This window comes from Eurosta solidaginis, chromosome 4 (assembly GCF_040869045.1).
Source record: "Eurosta solidaginis isolate ZX-2024a chromosome 4, ASM4086904v1, whole genome shotgun sequence".
NCBI classification, from domain to species: Eukaryota; Metazoa; Arthropoda; class Insecta; order Diptera; family Tephritidae; genus Eurosta; species Eurosta solidaginis.
The window spans coordinates 189,934,288-189,959,461 of record NC_090322.1 but is presented as its reverse complement, the minus strand read 5'-3'; the positions used below and the strand labels follow the sequence as shown (position 1 = coordinate 189,959,461).

The window sequence follows — 25,174 nt, the reverse complement described above, 5'->3', positions numbered from 1 at the left end:
TTGTTGTAGCAGTGCTTCGCCCCACCTAACAGACGCGACCGATCACAAACTGTCATCAATATCCTCTAACGGGAGTCCAAGGAAACTTGCTGTTTCAACAGGGGTGGACCATAGGGAAAGGGGTGTTAAAGGCGTTGGTTCCACATTACAATTAAAGAGATGGTTGGTGTCATGTGGGGACACATTGCAAGCGGGGCATACATTTTGTATGTCGGGGTTGATTCTGGATAGGTAAGAGTTTAACCTGTTACAGTATCCAGAACGAAGTTGAGCCAGAGTGACACGCGTTTCCCTGGGGAGTATGCGTTCCTCTTCCGCAAGTTTTGGATACTTTACTTTGAGTACTGGGTTCACCGGGCAATTCCCGGCATAAAGGTCCGACGCCTGTTTGTGGAGTTCACCAAGGCTGGGTTCTCAGATGCCGTATTTCCTCAAAATGCTTACGGAGATGACTCCTTAAGCCCCTAGGCGGTGCTGGCTCGTCAATCAGATGTCTGTTGGGATGCCCAGGTTTCTGGGTATTCAACAGGAACTGTTTGGTCAGCATCTCGTTTCTTTCCCTGATGGGGAGTATTCTCGCCTCATTATGTAGATGGTGTTCTGGGGATATAAGAAGGCAGCCCGTGGCATTTCTGAGAGCAGTATTTTGGCAGGCCTGTAGCTTCTTCCAGTGGGTAATTTTTAGGCTTGGCGACCATATGGGTGACGCGTAGCACGTAATCGGCTGGCTAATTGCTTTGTATGTAGTCATGAGCGTTTCTTTATCTTTTCCCCAGGTACTGCCAGCAAGGGATTTGAGGATTTTGTTACGGCTCTGAATTCTCGGAACAATTGCGGCTGCGTGCTCACCAAAATGTAGATCCTAATCAAACGTCACACCCAATATTTTGGGGTGTAGGACAGTCGGTAGCGTAGAGCCATCGACGTGGATGTTCAAAATGGTCGACATTTGGGACGTCCATGTTGTAAATAAGGTCGCGGAAGATTTAGTCGGTGATAATGCCAGGTTTCGCGAGGCGAAAAAACTGGAGAGATCAGGGAGGTAGCCGTTTATTTTATTGCATAGCTCATCGATCTGTGGGCCTGGGCCTGTGGCCATTACTGTGCAGTCATCGGCGTAGGAAACGATTGTGACTCCTTCCGGTGGTGAAGGTAGCTTAGATATGTAGAAATTAAACAAAAGTGGGGATAGGACACCACCCTGTGGCACCCCCTGTTTAATTCTCCTTGGATTTGATGTTTCGTTTCTAAATAGCACCGATGCCTGCCGACCACCCAGATAACTTGCGGTCCACCTTTTAAGACATGGGGGAAGGGTAGACCCTTCCAGGTCTTGCAGTAACGAGCCATGGTTGACCGTATCAAGAGCTTTTGATAGGTCTAGCGCTACGAGCACTGTTCTATGGTGGGGGGTTTTGATTTAAACCTCAATTTATCTGGGTGCCAATGGCATTTAGCGCGGTGGTAGTGCTATGGAGTTTTCTGAAGCCATGCTGATGAGGGGCTAGCTGCAAATGTGCTTGGAAATAAGGGAGCAAAATGGCTTCAAGCGTCTTAGCCACTGGCGATAGGAGAGATATCGGACGATATGACTCACCTACGTTAGCTGGTTTCCCAGGCTTTAGTAGCGGGACCACCTTGGCCATTTTCCATTTCTCAGGTATGACAAAGGTGGAAAGAGACAGGTTGAAGACATGCGCTAAATATTTGAACCCCTCTTTCTGTAGGTTTTTAAGCATCAGCATGGCTATGCCGTCTGGGCCCACTGCTTTGGATGGTTTAGCACGACCAATGGCGTCCTCAACCTCTTTAGCGGTGATGGTGATTGGTGACGCGCTGAATTCGTGTTTATGTGCGCGTCTATTGGCTCTCCGTCTATCTTTGTCGACCGTAGGATGCATTATATATTGTCGGCAGAAAGCGCTCGCGCATTTTTTCGCGTCCGACAGCACTTTGTCGCCAAAGGCGATGGAAACTTTGCCTTTGTGCTTAGTCGGATTCGATAGGGACTTTACGGTGGACCAAAGTTTACCCACACCGGTAGAGAGGTTACAACCTCTTAGGTGCTCCTCCCATTTCGCCCGCTTGTGTTCATCCACAAGCAATCTGATGCGTTAGTTTATATCCCTTATTTGGGGGTCGCCTGGATCAAGCTGCCTTATAAGGTCACGTTCTCTCGCTAAGTTTGCGGCCTCCGCCGGGAAGTGGGGCCGGATTTCGGGAATTCTCCCGGCGGGAATGAAACGTGCCGAGGCGTATTCAATGACCTTGCGGAAGGCACGCTCCCCTCGGCGGGCATCAGTCGGTATAGGGAGGGCAGCAAAGAGGTTGTCTGTAAAGGATTTATATTCTTCCCACTTTCCTTTTTTAAAGTTTATGAAAGTGCGTTTTTCGGTGACGATGAAGTCGGCGGTACGCTCGAGCGAAACAAGTATAGGCAGATGGTCGGATGCCAATGATACCATCGGCTGCCAGTTGACGCAGTTTACGAGTTCTGCGCTCACGATTGAGATATCTGGCGAACTGTGACAGCTTCCTACCATACGTGTGGGGGCGTCTCCGTTTATTGTGCAGAACGTCGTTTCTTCTATTTGATCCGCCAACATCTCGCCCCTACTGTCCGCCCGCAAATTTGAATGCCATAGATCATGATGGGCATTGAAGTCGCCTAAAATAATGCGATTGTTTCCAGTGAGTAAGGCTCTGATATTAGGGCGGTATCCACGGGGGCAACATGTGGCAGGGGGGATGTAGATGTTGATGATTTCTAGGTTTGCATCGCTTGACCGGACAGATAGGCCTCGACGTTCTAAGACGTTGTCCCTGCGGTCGATGCCAGGATCAAATATGTGATATTGCACAGAGTGGTGTATTATAAACGCGAGGCCGCCTCCATTTCCGCTCTCGCGATCTTTTCTGTGGACATTATACCCAGAGCAGGTCTGCAATGCAGATCGTGCTGTGAGTTTAGTCTCTTGAATCGCAGCAATGCGGATGTTGTGCCGCTTCATGAAATTGACTATCTTCGTAATCTTCCCAGTGAGTCCATTACAGTTTAACTGCAGAATTCTGAAGTGCATGAGGGGAGACGTCACCACTCTGGGGGTAAGTGACGGGTAACTACGCCTGGGTTGAGGAAGGCCAGGACGCAATTGCTGTTGTGGCCCTGGGACTGGGCGTCCTTGGGCAAGCATTGGGGTACCCGGATGATTTGGGTTTGCGACCTGGCAACATGGCGCGATGAAACCCGTCGAGGGGTTGCCGTCGCGGAGACCACAACATCTAGGAAAGTGGCACCACCCAAGGCAGGAGCTGCATTGGGCGGATGTCGCAAACATATATATTCTGTGCTGGCAAACGGTGCAAACGGAGGTAGGGACTAAGAGTCTGTTTCCCTGACCTACACGATTGCTGCCGGAAAAGAGGGGGGGGGGGGAGAAGACGGGGGCAGGGGCTGTTGCTCAGCATTGCTTCCGACTCTACTACGAAGATTGTAGTTATGAGTGGTAGCAGCTGTTTGAGTTGTTGGCGCCGTAAGGCGCGAGCAGCAGCGGGTACTTGTTGTGGCTTGCTGAGCAGCGGGGCTGCTGGAAGGTAATGGGGGGGGGCGCTTAGACGTAGACTACGGGGCGCCCTTGGGCGTGAACAGCAAGGAGCCACAAAAGATTTATAAAAGTTACGTGGACGTCGGGTTTTGGGATCAAGCCCAGAACAACCTGTCCGATGCAACCATCCCTTACATGAGACACACTGAACAGAGTATGACCGTCCTAAAAAGATTCTTTTCCGGCAGATGCAGCAAAACCATTTCTCAGGACCGGGGTCAGGAGACGGACCCGGATTGGATTCGATACCTTCCCGGAGCAAGAGAATATGGAGCAGTCCTGCTGCAAGGAGCTGCTGGGAGGATGACAATTTGTGGGAGGGACGAAACAAATTAAATGGGGTTACACTGAAATGACAGTCCTTGGTCGGGAAAAATCCCGAGTCGCTCCGGTACATAGAACCGACTGCCTTGGGAAGCGCAATATGGCCAATCATCCGTGCCTGTGGAATTTTCCCACTGGGATTCAAGGGATTTTGTAGAGCAATCCCATCAAGCGGTCTCAGCACTAATCATAGCTTCTGCAAACCAACTGTCATCCTCACCTTCACGCAGCGTATCGCGTTCTTTTAGTAGGTAAAGCTCTGGCGACCCCAAGTTCTACACGAAAGGAGGGGGTTGGATGACCTAGAATGTGGTGGTATCGAATCGTTCCCCAGATGGTCCGGCAAGTACTTTAAGGGTTCTATTTTCCTAAATATATTAGGCGAATATCCGGCAAAGAACCATCAGCATCAAAAAAACACTTTTAAACCTTCAGGAATCAGCTATAAGAATAACCAAAAGTAGAAAATGGATTCTGTGACTTCGTCCTACAGGCAAAGCTGCATAGGACTAACCACTTGTCCTGGAGACGATGCCAATTTCATTAGTCTCCGGATCGTAAGCTTGCGGTTGCTCCAAACACCTTTTAGACGCAAACGAGTTATCAACCAGCTGTTTTTATAGTTTACAATCACAGATTAATATACTTGAATTTAAATCGTGATAAATTGGTAGAGAAGTTTACGAAGGTAACCAATTATCTAACCAATGAAATGAACTCAAGCGTTTACTTGCACTGTGCTGTATCTCACATGATCATGCTGATTACAGTGAGATGCATTTAGAAGTAAGTCTAGGCTTGTGAATACTTGTGGTACTTCTTTAAGTTCCGAGTGCTCAAGGGTTTTAAAATAGCGGAACCATACGGCAACAACGTCAATAAAAGTTGCAACAATTGCCTCAACGGAATGATAATATATAATTTAAACAAAATTGAATTCATACCGCAATATGAAACAAAAAATAAAATAAGTAACACTCAAGACTACACTGCTAAAGCAACAACAATTAGCAACAAACTACAATTAAACAACAGGAGTGAATGGATATTGATCGATTTTCGTTCTATTAGTTTGATTATTTGACATGCCGGCATCAACGTAATTCAAAATTTGAATTTCAAAACATCTTGTAATTACTTTATATCATCCTATTGAAATCGATTTGGTTGTTGTTGGGAGCCAGCCGGAGCCAAAGTGATGTTGTTGGGAGCAATTCGGAGCCAGAAGAGCCATTGCGTAGCAATCCTTGCAAGCATTGACGAGCAAAGTGTTGCACATTTGCTATTTCAATGTCAGGCACTATCCCGAAGACGACTGAAGACAATCGGATAACGGATATTCGGTTGATATCGCGTGTGATGCGGATGGGCTCCTCTTTTTGGTTGGGCAGAATATGGTGGGTAATCCTTTGTGCTTATTATTATTAACCGTACAACATGCTGATCAACATTTCAGCTCAGTTATATCAACTTATTCTAGTCCAAGTGATAGAAATTTCTATAGTAAGCAATCCTGTTAAAACAGTAGGTATGATTACATTAGGCATACGACTTTTATGGGAGAAACATATTCAGTAGGAACACAAAAAGTGGCGATACGTCTGAATGTTGCCTTAAAGCTTTTTTAAAGTGAACAATAATTTTGACCTGAACATGAAAAGAATAAAACTTACTAAATCTATTTATACTCACTTTCATCACATAGCATACCACCCCATCCGGGTTTACAATTACACTCCCATGGGCGTTCACAATCGCCATTCATACAACCAGGATATGGAAAGCACTGATCACAATTCGGTCCTGTCCAACCAACTTTACAGCTGCCAATAAAAAAAAGGCAAAATAAAGAGCATTTAAAAACAACAACTATAAAACTAGCATAACTTGGGCATGGTATCACTGCATGTAAATCAATATGTACAACTTTTAAGCCACTTTGGGTGCCGTGTGGTATATGCCGTGTGGTATATGGTGGATACCAACCCACACACCAAGTTCGAGTAAACTTACCGACATTCGCCTGGTTTGGCACAATAACCACGCTGCTTGTGACAGCTACTTGCACAAATAGCTAAACAAGAATAATGAAAACAATCAAAAACCAATAAAGTAAAAATAACAAAAAACCAAAAAAATTTTAGAAACGCACACGTGCAACGTAGGAGTATTAGCTCACACACATACATACAAACAACTGTGCAGACGTTATTTGATATCGAACAGTTGAGTCATACAATATAATGCTCCAGAGCATAACGCCTGGGAAGAAACTTCTTTAGAGAACATATTTTGTTAAAGAGTAGAGTGTTAGACAGTAAATTAGGGAATGTGTAGAAATTGATGACAGCTTAATTATTATTATTATTACTAGCAGAGTACCCGACGTCGTTCGGGTATAAATAAAAGCAGTACTATATAGACTAATATATTAGACTAATCCCAACCCCCATTTGTGTGGGAGATGCCACGCCCCTTTTTCGCTATCCCCAATTTTTCCCGAGGGGGTAGGGATTAGCCTTATATACCTCCTCACCTAATTTCAGTCGTCTAGCTTTAATACTTTCAGATATATTTACAACGAAAAATTCCAGTTGTATGGGAGGTGCCACGCCCCCTTTTTCATTATACCCAGTTTTTCTGGAGGGGGTAGGGATTTGTCTCATATAACCACTCAATAATTTCAGTCGTCTAGTCTTAACACTTTCAGATATATTGACTACGAAAAATTCCAGTTGTATGGGAGGTGCCACGCCCCCTTGTCGAAAACTTTTTTTATATAGCCTACTATAGATTGACGCACTCAGGGTATGTCGTAGCAAAATTTCGTTCGATTCCATTCTGCGGTTTAGGCTGCAGGTCCAAACATACATACAGACATACTTTCACAAATATATAGTAGATTATATATTTAGGTTTCAAATACATTTTAAGACTTACAAAGAAGAGCACGAGCTATTATGCATGCGACCTTAAGACATCATGCGGCGGCATGAAACGACATCTGAACCGTTCAAGTCTTCTATAACCTAACAAAGCTAGCTCCCTTTTCGAAATGTGGAAACAGAAAAAAAAAACCGTTGAACCATCTTACCAAGGAGTGTTTAAACCGGCCGAATACTTTTTTGAGACTGCTCCTAATAGTGTATACCGAGAACTTCCAAAAAGCTTTAGCACGGATACCAGAAAATTCTTAGCTCTACAGTGTGATAAAGACTTCCTCTAATTTAAGATCTCGAAAGAATGCAGCTTTCTTTCAGACTAAAAAGTTAAGCTGAAATGTTTCTCATTTGTGGAAAAGACTTGGGCTTTTGCCCCACCAAGATGTGCTATTTCAGTAAAACTAAAACGTAAAGTATCATTCAACAATGGCCATTCTTCGAGCAGAACACAAATGAGACAGTTCTATACCTCTCAACCGCGCTAAACAACCCTTTAAGCCTCACGCACCCCTGGGTAATCCCGTTTATTTAGCCGACGAGGCTCTAGTGACTCGAAGTACCTCAAGGAAGGAGGGCATTAAATGTCCTAGATGGTTCAACGTGTACATATAAAATCGTTTCCGAGATGGTCTGTGTGATACTTTAGTGGTGGTATTTTCTGGAATGTTCGAATCGGATCAACATTCGTAAAAGAGCCATCAACATTAATAAAACTCTTCAACACTTTCGGTGAGAAGCAAAGGATACTATATTACAAGGTATTGAATCCAATCCCCGACTTGGATATGGGATCTGCTGCATATGTTGGAAAAGACATATTTAACATAGTTACAGTCCTAATAGTGTCGCTTATGCGAAGTCTGATTATGTAAAATTTCAGGGCTGCACATCCTGTAATAGAGCCCATTGAAAGCATAATGTAGTTCACGCCTCATCGCATCTTCGCAGCGTTAGTGATCTACTAATATCTTCAATATTTTTGGTACACTTTCCAAGAATTGCAGCCAGACCACTCAATGGCATTTTGACGGTTGTTGGCAACTTCCACAGCTGCTTCTCATAACGATATTTTCAAAAGTATGCGCCGCAACGTTGCTGATCAGCAGTCCCACCTTATAGCTGTTTGATCCTCACGAATATGTGAAGGGTACAAAGGCAATTGAAAATTAAAGCTCTCTTTTGACGAAAAATCACGCTCTACAATTCGCCCATCATAACTGTTCTGATGTATGGCGCGGAATCATGGACGGTGTTGAGAGAAGATGAGATGGCTCTTGGAGTGATCGAAAGAAAAGTTCTCCCGAAGATTAATGGTCCTGTCCGTGATGCCCGCGGCGAGTATCGAGGGAGGTATAATGATGAGCTGTATGAACTTTACGCAGATATGACGATATTCAGCGAAAAAAACACAAAGGCGTTGCTGGCTAGGCCATATTATGCGAATGGACGAAGACTTTATTTTTTTTTATCACAAATGTTGCATTTAAATAAGACTCTAAGTTTCAGGGCACTATTTCCCGATAAGCAAATTACTTAGAACTCGACCAAAAAGTTACCAAATTCAGACGTGTTTTTTAAGTAGCACGTTCTCGGCCCAAATTATTAATGGCTTTTTCCTCATATTGCATTGCCGTCTTGTTCTCAATCAGGTTCCAAGCTTCACGACTCTTGCTACAAGGGAGGTAACTTAAAAATAACCTGCAAGTTTGTACCTAAACTTTCGGACTAACATGAGGCGACTAAATGAAAAGGAAGTAATAACAAAACATTTTCAAAGCAATCAAGTTCTAGTTCTCAATCGTTCCCTAGCCCTCTTTTTCTTCCTCAAATCCTGCAATCTTCTCCTTTCGCTCTGCTTCCTTCTTTCCAATTGTAGACTTTTTTCCAGCTCACATTTGCCTTCTTTTCTTCTGTTGTTGTTTTTGGGGCTTGTCACCTATGCTGATGGTCCTTTGCAGGGGTTGCTAGAGCCTAAAGAAAAAGGATTCGCCACGTTGGGTTGCGCCACATATCTCCTTAAATCATTTGAGTATTTTATTCACCTCATAAGACAGGCACACCTACGGGGTATATTCTAAGCCCCACAACGCGCTGGGGGATTTTCTTCACTCCTCACCTCGATCATACCAAGTCTACTCAAATTTTGTCTTCTTTTTCCTCTTTCTCTTCCCATCCCCCTCTAATCCTCCCAATATATACCACCAATCCGCAAATAATGGTATAACTTTTTGAAATATTTGCGATGGAGGAGTAACACCTCTACACTCCCAATATTGCATAATAATTCATCGTTAAGATACCTTCCTTTCCTGTCTCAATACTGGCTGCTATTTTCTAATGTTTCTCCTTTCCACTCCACTTTCTGTATAATTTGGTATGAAGCTTGTAAGGAAACCTCAATATTTTCTACAAAAACGTAAACCCCAAACTCACTTCAGAAAAGGGTTTTCAGCTTTTGTAAAAGTGCGTACTACACCAGAAACAAAGTTGGCTTTTAAATTATTCAGTTATGGCAATTTCCAATTATTTCTCTCTTCAAATTGGTCCAACATACACTCGCAAACCACACAGAAACCCTCTCACACCATTTACCTACCAGTTTGGCATAATAGTCCAGTATAGCCCGGCAGGCAATTGCATTCGAGTGGTTTTTGACATGTACCATGTTGGCAGCCAGGTAAAACGGCACAATCGCTACAGGTACGCCCTGCCCAACCAAGGCGACAACGGCACTCATTGGGAGCCTCACAGTAGCCACGTGTACTATGACAGCCCAAACGGCAGGTTGCTGAAAGCAAACCAAAATAAAACATGTAAATTGTGAAGAGATCAAAATATTGATACGAGTGTTTGCATTTACATACACTTCATGTATGTTTATTTGTGTAAAAAGGTAAGCACATTAGGGTGGGTCTATTTGTATGGACGAAAGTTAACCGATATCGCACCCATCGATTTTTCCAAAGGATTAGGGCTCAGGGAAAAAAGTTCCGCTACGCGTACCCAAAAAAAAAATAATTTGCGATCCTGCGAACCTTCATTTTTTTTAACTTTTTTCGACTTTGATTTTTAAGGGTTTTTTCATGACCTACTAAAAAAAATTTCATATGTATGCCCTGTCCGACCCAAAAATGTCCGCTAAAAACGTTGGCGATAAAAAATATTTTTGTTTTTTTCAAAAACCTGAAAATTTTTTAGTAGGTCAAGAAAAAAACCTTAAAAATCAAAGTCGAAAAAAGTACAAAAAATAAAATTTCGAATGTTCGAAAATTTTTTTTTTGGGCATGCGTAGTGGAACTTTTTTTCCTGAGCCCAAATCCTATCAAAAAATCGATGGCGCGATATCGGTTATTAAATCGACCCGGTCTAATGTACATATTTATGCACGAATTTATTTTTAACATGAAATACATATTTTCGTTGGTTGACTTTGTGTATGATAACTTACGCTCAGTACAAAAGAGTCCATCCCATCCAGGTTTACAAATGCATTCGAAAGGTTTATTGCAATATCCATGCTGACAACCCGGTAATGGTATACAACGTTCACAGAGCTCGCCAGTATAGCCAATTCGACACCGACACTCGTCCGGACGTTGACAATAGCCTGCAAAAATGATTTTTATTTTATTTCTTTGTTGTTGTTACAAACGCATGCCATTGAAGTCGAAAAGTGAAAAAATTTCGATTTTTAAATAAATAACTAAATAAAATATTAAACTTGCATGTTTATTGTTGTATTTGTATTCCATTGAGGTAGAGAAGCCGCATTTATGGAAGTAATTTATTAGTTCGAACTTCGTAGATTGGAAAATTATTAATTTATAAATTTTTATGAAACAGTAGGTGCTTGCTAATGGTCAATAATTTGAAGTGTCCATTGTGAACAGAACACACAGGGAAACAGGGAATCCTTACAATGACTCTGACTTAGAGGTCTGGTTCACGGATGGATCGAAATTCGATGACGTAAAAACGGGAGCTGGCATCTATGGGCGGCACTTCAAGAAATCTACAGATTGCCCAGCAAAGCAGGGTGCTACAGGAGCATTCTATGGTCAAGAGCCATTTTGTGGACTCACAAAGGCCCACACCAGGGAAACCATAACTAACTGTGAAACAAAACAATTCAGACGTCACTGGATTGACTGCCTAGTGCAAAGACGGGCCAACAAAAGTATCAGACAAGCTCATTAATCTAATTAGGGAGGACCTACGAATTTTCACTGGGTACTATACGGTAAACTGTGGTCTACGATATCACCTACGTAAGTTAAATCCATCCGATACTCAAATTTGTCATTTCTGTGAGCTTCTCGACGAATGCGTCGCTCTGACAAGGCAGAGACTATCCCATCTAGGTGGTGTGACTCTTAATCCCTATGTGATATGGATTAAAAAGCCTGAAGAGGTACTTAGATACATTAAAAGCCTCCACATACAAAATTAGGCTGAAAGGTCATGCACAATATATCTACACATAGGTTTGAGTTCTGTCTACATGCACAATTTCAGCAGACCTTTAGTCGGATGTGTTTCTGAGATAATCGCTAATTTGATTGATCAGTTTAAATGCATATACATAGCTCAGCCCTTAGTGTTTTTGTTGCAAGTATAGCTGTCAACTGCCCGTTACGCATCCGATTTGCACTAGTTCAGAGGTAGTCATAAAATCTTAAGCACGAAACGTGCGATTTGCGGGACTCTCTTCCATTTTTCTGCTACGTACTAATCGCACTTAACAGTCTCTTCAGTTAAGCGAGCTTAGAATATATCCGGTGTTGGTAAACCTATCGTGAGTGGCGACTTAAGTCTAAATCTGTTACTGGGTTGTGCACTACACCTAGCATGTGCCACGTGGAAACGCTCTCCAAAGAAAAAATGCAACAATGCAACAATAATCTGATGAGACCTATTTTTTCTGATGACGACCTCGGAAAATTATTAACTGACTATAACTTAAGGGGCCACGATCTTAGAGCATGTACTACAATGAACATATGAACAGAAGCCCAACTAACAGCCGAGGTGTTGGCCTTGTGCTGCGTGTGCCTGCAATACGCATCAACGCGAGGTTTTCCAACGAAACGTTTTTTTTTGTGCAAATGCACCGCTAGACGATGCAGACGACAAGAATAAAGACTCCTGTGTAAAGCTAGAAAAGAAATACGATGACTACCCCCATGATATAAAAATAATGCTTCGTATAAAGTTAACTAAAATGCGAGTCAAATTCGAATTAAAGTTGAGTTAAAGTTGCATAAGAGTAGAGTCAAAGTTAGGCCAGATTCGAGTCAAAAAAATAAAATAAATGCAAGGCATGACAACTTCCGCAAAGATTTTAGGCGGAGCTTCCCTTCCAATTTACCTCGTGCTCCTTTTTTAGTTTTTAATACATATTGGCGGGACAAGATTATCTATTTTTTATGCCGACCCCGAAGAGGAAAATGAACTTGCACCGAGAGGTACCTTGCTGCGACCCCGCTTAGAACGACTTTATATTAATTGGAAAGCTATTTTCTAAATTTTCTATTTGGTTTGCCCGGGCTTGAACCCAGGGTATTTGGTATGGTAGGCGGAGCAGGATACCACCACACCGCGGTGGCCGAGTCATAGTTAAGTTAAAGTTGAGTCAAAGTTTATACAAGATAAAGGCAATGTCCCGTCAAAGTTGAGTGAAATTCGGGTCAAAGTCGAGTCAAAGTTCAACGAAATTCAAGTCAAAGTCGAGTCAAAGGTGTATCATAGTCGACTTAGAACAAAACCGAATCGATCATGTCGCGATCGACGATATGCATATAGTGGATAAGTATGCGCACTCTACGCTGTCCAAATGTCGACTCTGACGTGCACGTATTGACAGACAAACAGTTCGCCATCCTTAAGCTTCACACGAAACGGACAGTTGATTAATAGACCACTGTCTACAAAAATAACAACAACAACACTCGGCTTTCATACCTGCGGATTGAGAGCAAGCAAAACACCAACAATAACGCATAAAATTAACTTCTTTGTCTGAGCAACGCATGCCTCCGGATTGGTATTGTAGTGAAATCTCTCTCTGGTCCCACAAAGCGCGCAAATTAATGCAATATTAGCCTACTTTATTTCACGTGCAAGTTCTATATAGAAGACTGCGGATAAGAGAATCAACACTTACCACTAATCAGTTTCGTGCAATTTCTTTGACCTAATGCTGGAGACAGTCTTTTATAAGAGCGTAACATTACTGTCGTATGCTGGTGCTATGATATCATTGGCCTTAAGGAATGCGCCTTATGTTCTGCCTTCTCTGATTTGGATAAGGAGGAAAAGTCGGTCTGCGATAAATGAGGCGAAGCCTCGTCACTGTATACGAATGTAAATTCGAAGAGGAGGGGGAGGAATACCTGCACTGAGTTGGGAGGCAGGTGGAAGAAGACTAGATCTCCCTTGGTGATCCCCGTTGGCGTCATTTATGACGAAACAGGGATAACTGGCGTGAATCGTTATGCAACGGCAAAAATCGCTTAACCAGTTACGAGCCAATTAATGATATTGACGAAAAGCCTGTTGAACCCAGCGAAGGTGGTAAATCACCACCAAATACACCCAGCACAGAGAGAACTATGTGAGTGCCGCGTTTACTGAAGTTTATATGAAATAATCGCTTCGTTTTCTCATATTTCCTTCAGACAATGTGTATTATGACAATCGCTATATTCCAAAGTCAATCAAGGCATCAAATTATTGCACCACATACACATTCCTTGCGTCCTTAGACTCAATGAAAGAAGTCAACAGGGCCACGGAGAGGGCGGGGCAGCCAGAGCAATTGCCCTGGTGCCCGGAAAGTTTTTGGGGGCCCGGAAAGTTTTTGGGGGCCCGGCAAGGCAAAGCAGTGTTGACAGTACTCTCAAAGCAGTATTGACAGTGGCTCAAAGTGTTGACGGTAATCTACCGTCGAAATCTGGAACTGCAAGCTAGGAATGCCACACTGGACGTGGAAACATAAAATATACGTAGCCCGATTGATGACTTGAAGAAGTTCAGGGATCATTGGTCGATCATACTTCAAGAATGTAAAGTTATAGCAGGGAGTATAGGAGTTGTGAATACCTTCGCAGAGAAAAGAAGTAAGATAAGAAAGCGCCAGTTCGATGAATTGCCTGTCGAATCACCTGAGGGTGATTCCGAAACTCAATTCAAACAGCAAGTTTTTTACGTTTTTTGGACTGCTTGACTGGTAAAATGACAAAACGTTTCGAAGCCGTAACTGACATTGCGATTAAATTTAGTTTCTTGTGGAAGTATCAGGATCTGACGGAAGAAGAGCTCAGAGAAAAGGCAGCGGTATTCTTCACGATTTATGGCATCGATATTTCTACGGATATAATAGATGAAATAATTTTTTGATGTTTGATGAAATCGTGACAACCCTAATGACAATAAGATAGCTTTAACTCAGCACTGCAGAACCACTGGACACTCTCCCGACTTGGAAAATGTAACAATAATGCAGTATGAGAGAAACAGCAATAAACGCTATATACTTGAAATGTTACACATAATAACTACACCAAGTGACAAACGCATAAATTTCAAATCAGACACAGACCATTGCGCCTACGCCTATAGAGAACTTATCAACCACAACAAAAAAGGCTTATAATAAGAGTGTGACTTCTTTTGCACAATTGTTCACCTGCTGCTGATGTGAGCGTCGCTTACGGTTGGAGAATAATGTATTGTTGTTTGTATAAAAATTTGTTTACGATTACTGTATTTTATTGTTTATATTTTTTAATGTTCTTCTTTTACCCTTGTTTGTTAAAATATAAAATATAAAGTTAGTCGACCAGGTGCAGTCATAAGTGTAAGTTGGCACTTACGATAATTGTATAATTATGTATGTATGTACCAATGTCTCTATAAATGTTTTTCGTTTTTTCAGTCCTGAATATGCCTTCAGATTGAAGTCGAAATATTGGCAAGACAAACCATTTGACAAATAAATATACATTGTTTAAACACATTTGCTGCATTTTAATAAACATATGTATATATTAACCTAGAGCTCAAACATACTTTGAATATATTAACTAAAAGGCCGGAATACAAGAAACTAAATTTGCCTATATTAGTATTTACGATGCTTTTTTCCGGGAAGTATCCCAGAGCCGGACTGGAACTGGGATTAGGACTAGGACTGGGACTGAGACTCCGAACTGGAACGAAATACATACCACCCTCTGGGACTGGCAATAAGAGATGAAGAAGAAGGAGTAAAACTTGAGAGAAGAGAAAAGAGAGAAGGAGACTGAGAAAAAAATAGAATGAGACAAAGATGGAGATGAAGCGAAAAAGACGGAGGGAGGAGTTAATAAAAAGATCAAGAAAAAGTGTAGAGGGGTAGGGCAGAGTTAGACGGAAAAAGTTTATTAAAATGTATGCAGATAGGCCAAATTTAGGGCAGAACAACGTCTGCCGGGTCTGCTAGTTTTATATGTAATAAAACTGACAATGTGAATTGAAAAATGTATGTAGGTTATGTTATTTTTTTTACTGGATTGAGTTTATTTTTTAGGGGGGCCCGTAAACGCGAACTGTCACCGGCTCTCTGCTGCCCTGGAAGTCAATGGCTTTTCCGAAGCAACGCTCTCTTTTTATTTTGATGTGGGTTGTGGTTGTAGTGCACTTTTCAGAGGAAGTTAGACTTCAAATTATTTGCTTTATTCAAAAAGCAATTGTTTACCTAAACCTTTGTTCAATAATTTAGCCTTCCAAAATTTACTTACTGTAATTGCTTCTTGCAATTAATATAATTTTTAAATGAGTTTTTACATTTGTCAGTTCGCTGCTTACCATTCATTGGATCGCATCCCTTTCGGCAAAGTGGCACTTGACACAGGTCACCCTGCCAGCCAGGCAAACATTTGACATTACCCTTCTCATCGCAAATGTAATGCAAATTAATTTTCTCCCTTTGAGTTTTTTGACAAGCCTGTAAATATTTAATAAATAAATATGTATTTTTATCTATAATAAAACTTGTCAAAATTTTGTTATGTATTTATCTATGTTAATGTACTAGAAGTGTATTGAAATAAGTGGTATAAACATGTTCAAAAGTTGCAGGTGATGGAAGCCCTTTTCAATTGATTCGCTTTATTTTGTTAATTTTTTCGACAGGGTGAATAATATATTTATATTGAAACGATATTCCGTTATCCCATATCAAATTTAGTTTGGAGGCAAACCGTTTTCGGCATTGCGCCATCTCGTCTCTATAGTTTCGTCTCCAACGAAAAACGAGACCGATGATGGCACAACACCAAAGCCTAATTCTCTCCATATCAATAAAAAAAGATCAAAGTCTATAAATACCCTTTCATAACCATCTTGCTGTATTGATTAGAGTTGGAAAATGAGATAACTTCTTGAATACTTAAATTAGAAGGTCAGCAAAAGACTTAAAATCCTTGCTGTCATGCCAAATATGAGTATAAGAACATATTTTTCAGTAAATGGGAACATATAGAGATCCTTCGTAGTAGAATGAGCTTTTATCCTCATCCATAGATGTCAGCACATGGAAGGGATTACTTCGAATAAGCTTATAAAAAGAAGTAGACCAAGACTTTGCCTTTCTTGTAGGTCCAAATGATCATTAGTTATCTCAGACGGAATGACTTTTATATCTTGCTTACAGATGGACACAAAAGCCGGCTAAACTTCAATTAATGATAATGATTCACATTTGGATCCTAATCCCGATCCCTTAAATTATATTATCGATTGAGACTGCTATAATTGACCAAATATAGATACATAGCTTTTCAATCTACGTCTTACGTCCTTAGAGCTTCTTCAAGAGTTACGTACGTAGAGCTTCACAAGGCGTTGCTGGGCATCATCGAATCATGCTGGCTTATTTTACCTCTTTTCTCTGTTTTAAAAAAGGAAATTGGAAGACTCCAATAAAAAATCTGTGTAAGATTATCACATGTATCTTGTCGATATAAACTGTAAAAGCGAAATAAAGCTTTTCTAACAAAACTTCAAATACATATCTGGGGGTCGGTTCGACAGAACAGTAAGTGGTAAGTTGTGTAGAAACTATATTAAATATCCACAAAGACTGCAGATTTCAGGTAACATAGAAAGTTCCCTGTCCAATCTCAAGTAGCAAGAAGACCTTCGTTGTATCAGGAACTATTGTTACTACGAGAGTAGTTTTGGGAGTATAGAACCTCCTTAAAGCGCGCTAGTAAAATATAAGCAGAATCAGCAGCTGAGACCACTTGAATTCGCATATGAAAATGGCCAGGCGAGAATGGAAAGGCAATATTGCGAGATTTGTGTAATCCATATGAGATGAGTGACCAATTGTAAGAAATTGAACTTAAAATAGGCAAAGTTTAATATAAATATTAATATAAATATAAACAATAAAAGAAAATTTATATAAAAAATTTAAATTCTTAATTTTGATTTCCATACTTCATCATCTAATACCCAAGTCTTTTGGTTTGACACTTCTAAAAGTTGGCGGCCATATCCCCAACTAGCCCAGTGGAGTGAATCATATTGATTATAGCCTACCAATCAAGTTTAAATATAACCTACACGTTACGAATCCTGTTAAATATGTGAGTACGTAGGCACATATATTTACCAGGTGAGGCTTTGTCCTTGGCATGAACGGTCAAAGTGGTGAAACAAAAGCTTCCCAAGACAGTCGAACAAATGACCGGGTGTGCTACTACCCTAACGTAGTGGACAGTCGAACTAGTTTGAAAACTGAAGCTACGCGGTTATTTATAATGATATTCTTGTATCAAAAAAAAAACAAACAGTTTGGACTGAGCCTAACATTAACATGTTTCGCCTTAAAATCTGTCGACTTTTTTCTTAAATATAGTTTTGGTTTAACAAAGAAATCAATGTTTCGAACACAAACGTCTGCAAATTATGGTCTACATTTAAAACAAATTTACCCATGATCTTTATAAAATTTAAATTATGTAGGATGTGGTGTGATGGTAGCGTGCTCCGCCTATCACACCGTATGCCCTGGGTTCAACTCCCGGGCAAAGCAACATCGAAATTTTAGAAATAAGATTTTTCAATTAGAAGAAAATTTTCCTAAGCGGGGTCGCCCCTCGGCAGTGTCTGGCAAGCGCTCCGATTGTATTTCTGCCATGAAAAGCTCTCAGTGAAAACTCATCTACCTTGCAGATGCCGTTCGGAGTCGGCATAAAACATTTAGGTCCCATCCGGCCAATTTGTAGGGAAAAATCAAGAGGAGCACGACGCAAATTGGGAGAGGCTCGGCCTTAGATCTCTTCGGAGGTTATCGCGCCTTACATTTATTTTTTTTTTATATACTATTTTCACACAAAAGTTACGCAATAAAATCCACTTTGCCCGGGAGCATGCTACCATCACACCACCTCGGCAGCATAGCGCGACAAAAAAATAAGTTAGAAAGTCTGCGGAGTTACACCTACAGCTTCTAGGAAAGTGAAGTCGACGAACGTATAAGTTCGAAATCGCAATCCTATAGCTTCTGTGCTGGCATGCGGTGCGAGGGATAGGGGGCGTGGTATTGACTGGTGGTGGCAGGACATCGCACATCGGGAATTAGAGCTCTTAAAACAGCCGAAAAAACTAGAGGCGCCCTTTGCCGCGATCAACAATAGGCCAGCATCGTTACAACTGTGCCACGAGAGCCATCAGTATAAAAATACCATTAATAGCAATCGTAAGTCACCTTTGTGCGTAACCAGCAAGGGGCCACAAATAATTTAAAGAAATCATGGCGACAACGAGTATTAGGAGGTAGACCAGAACATCTCCTTCGGTGGAACTACCCTTTATACGAGACATACAGACAAAACTAAGACCATTTTAAATACTTAAATTTTTTCCGGCAGCCGCAGCAGAACCAGTTCCTTAGACCGGGGTGAGGTTCGAAGCATCCCTGGAGTAAGTGAATGGAGGACAGTCCCTCCACAAGGAGATGCTCCTGAACTTTTTTGAACGATCCGCGAGACGTTGAGGCAAAAACCGCGGATCGGACAAATAAAACCTTTCATAAATATTTTTTAAATAGAAAAATTAATTAGTTAAAATAAGAATGCCGGCGTACGCCGGCGCACCGAATACACCGTCGCCGCCGGTATATAATAGTGCCTACGAGGCCGCCGCCGATATAGTGATCGGGGTAAACCTCTATTTCCAATCTCTCATCAAACCTACTCTATGGTGCTTGAACTCCCTTCAGTTCCGACATCAGTTCTAAGACCAACTAATTTCACGCGCCTGAAAAGAAAGTCAATCACAGATCTTCAACACTGATGAATTCTTAAAAAAATGGTTGCAGTACAAGAGCAATCCATCCATGCCCACCAAGTTTATTAAGTTTAATTAATTATGAATTACTTTTAAAAAACCAAAAATTTGTTAGACATATTCTATCTGTACAGTTGGCAAAATATATTTGATGCTAAAAAAAAAATTCTAATTTGGTTCTAATTTTGTACGCAATAAGAACTATATTAAAACTTGTTCTCGTTTGCATAAGCTAAAAAATTAACTTAAGTATCCAATTAAAAATTTTAATATACCCCGTACGTGCTCGTGATTGAAATGACTCGCGTTTGAGTATACCATACGCACTTCAATAACAATCCATCAGTCGGTACTCACTTACCCTTTGCTTCCATTCTGGCAAATCCGAATTTGCATATCTCGAGTCATAATAGCGCTTATGATATGAAATTGCTGGTGCGAGAATTGGTGTTAGCATAAAATATGCCAAGTAAATTATCAAATTGTAAGACATTATTTAACGCCCCTCAGCTTTACTAGTTAAATGCTCGTATTATATATAATCACACAATTATGTAAACGAAATTATTTTCAATTAATTGTTTGCGAACAAATTTACATACATATGTATGAGTTCTTTTTCATATGCTTATCACACGCAATTTGTACTTTCTTCTGGCACAGATCCAAATAAGGACCGGTTAAAGTAGTATTAAAAAAAATAAAACAAAATAAAATTAAAAACACACATTTTCACAAAAAACGATAGCGATAAAACAGAAGCCAAGTGCGGTACGAAAGTAAAGCAAATGACTGAGACTAAAAAAAAAACAAGTAAGGACGGGACTGTCTTCGGCTGTGCCGAATAATTCATACCTTTCATGAATGGGGCTGAACAATAACCTTATCCCGTTCGTAATCTCCAAATAATCGGATGTATAATATAAGAAATATATAGTGAACAGAAAACGATTTTTAAGATAAATATAAAATAAAAAATGGCAAAAAACCCCCTTATCTGAATGATCGGTTGTATGGGATATATATTATATATAGGTCCGATCGAAATGATTTTACCAGGAAATCTTCTAAGATATATTAGAATATATATCACCAAGTTTCACGTTTTTGTATTGGAAATTAAGGGAGAAATTGCCAAAAATCTTTCTATCTGAACGATCGGTTGTATGGGATATATATTATATATAGCTGCGATCGAAATGATTTTTTCATGAAATCTTCTATTATATATTAGAATAAATATCACCAAAGTTAACGTTTTTATATTGGAAATTAAGGGAGAAATTGCCAAAAATCTTTCTATCTGAACGATCGGTTGTATGGGATATATACTATATATAGCTCCGATCGAAATGATTTTACCAGGAAATCTTCTAAGATATATTGAAATATAGGTATATCACCGAGTTTCGCGTTTATACTTTCTAAATTAAGGGAGAAATTGCCAAAAATCTTTCTATCTGAACGATCGGTTGTATGAGATATAACTATATATAGCTCCGATCAAAGTGATTTTTTCAGGATATCTTCTATGATATATTAGAATATATATCACCGAGTTTCACGTTTATACTTTCTAAATTGCGGCAGGAATGACCAAAATCGTCTTATCTGAGCGATCGGTTGTATGGGAGATATATGTTGTAGTGGTCCGATCCTACCGGATTCGACAAATGTCTAATATAATACAAAAATACATCCTTGTGCCAAATTTCATTGAGATATTTCAAAATTTGAGGGACTAGTTTGCGTTCAAACAGACAGACGGACATGGCTATATCAACTCAGTTCGTCACCCTGATCAATTCGATATACTTAATGGTGAGCCTATCTTCTATATTTCTCAACGTTACAAACATCGGACCAAAGTTAATATACCATTTCATGTTCATGAAAGGTATAAAAACAGAAAGAAATTAAGCACAACAACAACTCATGCCTATCCACAGCCAATTTGTATATAAACATATTTACTCACGTATGTATGTCACTAGGTAAATTGAAAGCGGTGATAAAGCGACGGACAGTGTAACGTTTTCACGTAGACTGCGGACGAAAATTGAATTTTTGATGATTTCTTTGCTCACTGTTTGGGAGAATCCAGAATGTAAGCTTAAGAGTAACGGTAAGTATAATGTGGGATTGAGAATATTTTTGGGCAATCAGACAATAAGTCTGTTAGCGAAAATCTGGAATGTAACGGAAGAAACCAAGAAGAATTAAACAAGGGCACAGGGTGGTGTCCTATCCCCACTTCTGCTTAATTTCTACATATCAAAGCTACCTTCACTACCAGAAGGAGTCACTATCGTTTCCTACGCCGATGACTGCACAATAATGGCCACAGGCCCAGACCCACAGATCGATGAGCTTTGTGACTAAATAAACAGCTATGTCTCTGTTCTCTCCAGTTTCTTTGCTTCGCGAGACCTGACATTCTCACCGACCAAGTCATCGGCGACCTTATTTACAACATGGACGCGTCAAATGTCGAACATTTTGAACATCCACGTCGATGGCACCACGCTACCAACTGTCATACACTCTAAAACCTTGGTTGCCACGTTTGATCAGGATGTACATTTTGGAGAGCATGTAGCCGCAATTGTACCCAAAATCCAGAGTCGTAGTAAAATCCTCAAATCTCTTGCCGGCAGCACTTAGGGTAAAGGTAAAGAAATGCTCATTACCACTTACAAAACAATTGACCGGCCGATTGCATGCTACGCTTCCCCTATATGGTCGCCAAGCCTAAAGGTTACTCACTGGAAGAAAATACAGGCCTACCAACCCACACAGCCCTCAGAACTGCTACGGGCTGTCTTCTTATGTTCCCAGAACACCATCTACAAAATGAGGCAAGAGTACTCCTCAGTAGGGAGAGAAATAAAATGCTAACCAAACAATTTCTGTTAAATACCCAGAAACCTGGGCATCCCAACAGGAATCTGTTTGATGAGGCTACAGTGTCCAGGGGCATAAGGAGTCATCTCCGTAAGCATTACAAGGAAATACGGCACCTAAGAACACGGCCATATGAAGCAAAAAAGCACAAGCAGGTCCTCAGTGATATCCACAAATAGGCGTCAGACCTCTATGTCAGGAATTGCCCGGCAAATCCGGCACTCAAAGAAAAATACCCAGAACTAGCAGAGTAGGTACGCACTCTCGCTAGGGAAACGCGCGTCACTTTAGCTCAACTTCGATCTGGGTAGTGTAACAGGTTAAACTCTTACCTATGTAGAATCAACCACGACATACAAAATGTATGTCCTGCTTGCAATGTGTCCCCACATGACACCAACCACCTCTTCAACTGTATTGTGGAACCAACGGCTCTAACACCCCTCTCATTATAGTCCACCCCTGTTGAAACAGCAAGTTTACTTGGACTACCATTAGAGGCCATTGATGACAAGTTGTGATTGGTCAGACCTATTGGATGGGGCGAAGCACTGCTACAACAATAAGAACATGTAACGGACGTGAGTTTACCGGAACCAGAATCCGAACTTTAAAAATAGATTTGTAGGAACTGAAATCGGATCCGAAATTGAACGCGCAAGCATGGAGGAATTCGTCGCTCTGGCATGTCAGAAACTCCGGCATCTAGGTGGCGTGACTCTTAGTTACACATACATCCGGTTTAAATTAGTCGCAACCGAAGTCGCAATCGGAAGTCCACATAAATTTAAGTCCAGTCGTATCGGAATTGGAATCGAGGTTCTGTTAAATTTGTGATAGAAATCAAGAGCCCAAGACAGTTTGGAGATCAAAACTATACCCGGACTAAACACTTTTCTTCATAATATTTATTTGAGTTAAACAAAATCATCGAAATTACAACAACCACATGAAAATATTCGATATATTTTGCAAATATCTCTTCATTGAAGTAAATTTTCAGTTTTCGCTACGGAGTCGTGGTCCTGTGTCCAAAGCATCTCTCCCCCATATATTTAGATGAGTTTTACCGGTTGTGAGCTAAAGTAAAGAATTTGCGATATGGTAATTCGAAGAATGAATACATTAGAAAGTAAAAAGAGCAGGAAGAGGTAAAGGTAGATGTACGGGAAAGCAAAGGAGAAGAAGGAAAGAACAGAAGAGCAAAAGAGAGGAGAAAGATGCGAGAGAAGGAAAGGAAAGAAAAGAAAGAACCCGAAAACTCAGCCGGACCGAAACTGAAACCGGAACTAAAACTAGTGTGGAAATCGGACTCGAAAGCAAAACCAAAACCCTAAAGAAATCGGAGCCGGAACCGAAAGAGGAACTAGAACCTAAACCGGAATCGAAACCGGGGCGGGAAATGTAACTGAAAACAAAATTAAACCCTAATGATTTGGTAACGAGTTCGACAATAAAGCGGAAACTGAAGCCGGAACCGAAATCGGAGTGGAAAGCGAAAACGAAAACTAAACTAAAACCCTAACTAATTCAGTAACAAAACTGAGACTAAAACCGAAACCGGACCAAAAGTGGAACCGGCATCGGAGCGAATATCGGACTGAAAACAAAACCAAAATATTAACTAATTCGAGAACGAAACCGAAGTCGAAACCGAACCGAAATCGAAATCGAACCGAAGCTAAAACCATAACGGAACTTGGAACAGAACTCGAAATTGGTCCGATGATGGAATCGCAGGCGGACTGGAACCGTAACCGAAACCGAATTTGGACTGAAGTAGGAACCGAAACTGCACCCGGAACTGTAGTTGGTATGAAGTGGGGACCGTAACGGACCGAAACCGAAACTGTAACCCAAACCGTAATTTAGCCCATAAACAAGTTCAAAATATCACTTATTTTAACATATTTTTATCGTACACTTTACACTGTACGGCGCAAAGCACATAAAATTGCCATTTAGCGCTTCGCGTCTGTTGAAAGCAACTTATGCCAATGCGCCTGCGCACGCACCGACGGCCAACTAAGCGATAACAAGAAATTGAAGAATTTTCTGTTTAAAAATTAAAAAAAAAAAAAAAAACGTTTAATGGCATGAAAATAATTACACTTGCGACATCCAACGCATAGGAGAAATTTTGATGACAAATCAATGACAAGCTGTCAAGTTATGATACCAAATAAATGGATTGTTTTGGCTCGTACTTTAATATGTGTGAATGGTATTGTGCAGAATGTAATCGCAATCAAAATTCTTTTAATTTATTCGTTTATTTTTAATATTAATTTCAGATAATTCACAAACAAATCGTCATTCAAATTCTCGCAAAAACAAAATCTGAGTACAATCATTTTGAAATGATATTTAAAAAAAATTTTTTTTTAATATTTTTTATTGATTATTCCACAAAAATTATAACCACTTCACGCTCTTCGAAATTTAATTTGTATATCTATTTGACTATTCATTTTGAGTTCTTCACCGCCACTTTCTTTTACCGCTGCAACTTAACCTCTACGCTCAACAATCTCAATCCAACTATGTAATTTCTTTTTACCAATTCAATTTCAGTTCAAGTCCATGGCCACGTGAAAATGTCTCTTGAGTGCTTTTGTTTATTCTTCGCCAAAGCGAAACTCGAAGCCGTTTGCGCGATTGAGCGAGTGTAACTGAGTGATATTTAGTTGCTACATAGCTGACAAAAGTTCACTTTGAAGTATGTCAACTTGTTTTAACTAATCAACTGTTGCAATTACTACCAAGTGGGCAAGGTGAATCAATTGATACTTACACTGAGAGAAAGCTGTGAAATAATGTTTTATGTATGTATATATTTCTCAGGTACGTTTCTAATTTATAGTGGGATTTGACTATACTTTGTACGGTTTGAGTTGTTGAGATTTAACTAACAATTTAAGGATGCGGTACAAACAGATTCTGCAGGCGACTTTTGCATGTCTTTATGAATACGCCCCTTCCATGAATGAAATTACCCAATCATTCTAAAAACGCCCTAAGACCTTGAAAATGATTACTGAGCCCCATAAAGATAAGCGA

At 40.5% G+C, this 25,174-nt stretch overlaps 1 protein-coding gene across 10 annotated transcripts in view; it reads right to left on the bottom strand.

Annotated features, from left to right (window-relative positions):
* The window catches only part of C901, a 30,206-nt gene extending 5,447 nt beyond the window's left edge, over positions 1-24,759 (bottom strand). The window contains exons 1-9 of one of the 10 annotated variants that reach the window (XM_067784294.1): positions 24,540-24,619; positions 24,225-24,454; positions 21,189-21,296; positions 19,572-19,861; positions 15,719-15,857; positions 10,320-10,478; positions 9,468-9,659; positions 5,943-6,003; positions 5,622-5,752 (exon numbers count right to left, since the gene is read on the bottom strand). In XM_067784294.1, the coding sequence (XP_067640395.1) occupies positions 5,622-5,752; positions 5,943-6,003; positions 9,468-9,659; positions 10,320-10,478; positions 15,719-15,857; positions 19,572-19,703 (814 nt within the window). In that variant the 5' untranslated portion in view covers positions 19,704-19,861; positions 21,189-21,296; positions 24,225-24,454; positions 24,540-24,619. Of the gene's footprint in view, positions 1-5,621; positions 5,753-5,942; positions 6,004-9,467; positions 9,660-10,319; positions 10,479-15,718; positions 15,858-19,571; positions 19,865-21,188; positions 21,297-24,224; positions 24,630-24,674 lie in introns of those variants that run through there. The other 9 variants (XM_067784295.1, XR_010953072.1, XM_067784298.1 and 6 more) reach the window with 9 other exon arrangements.
* Positions 24,760-25,174: the final 415 nt, after the last annotated feature.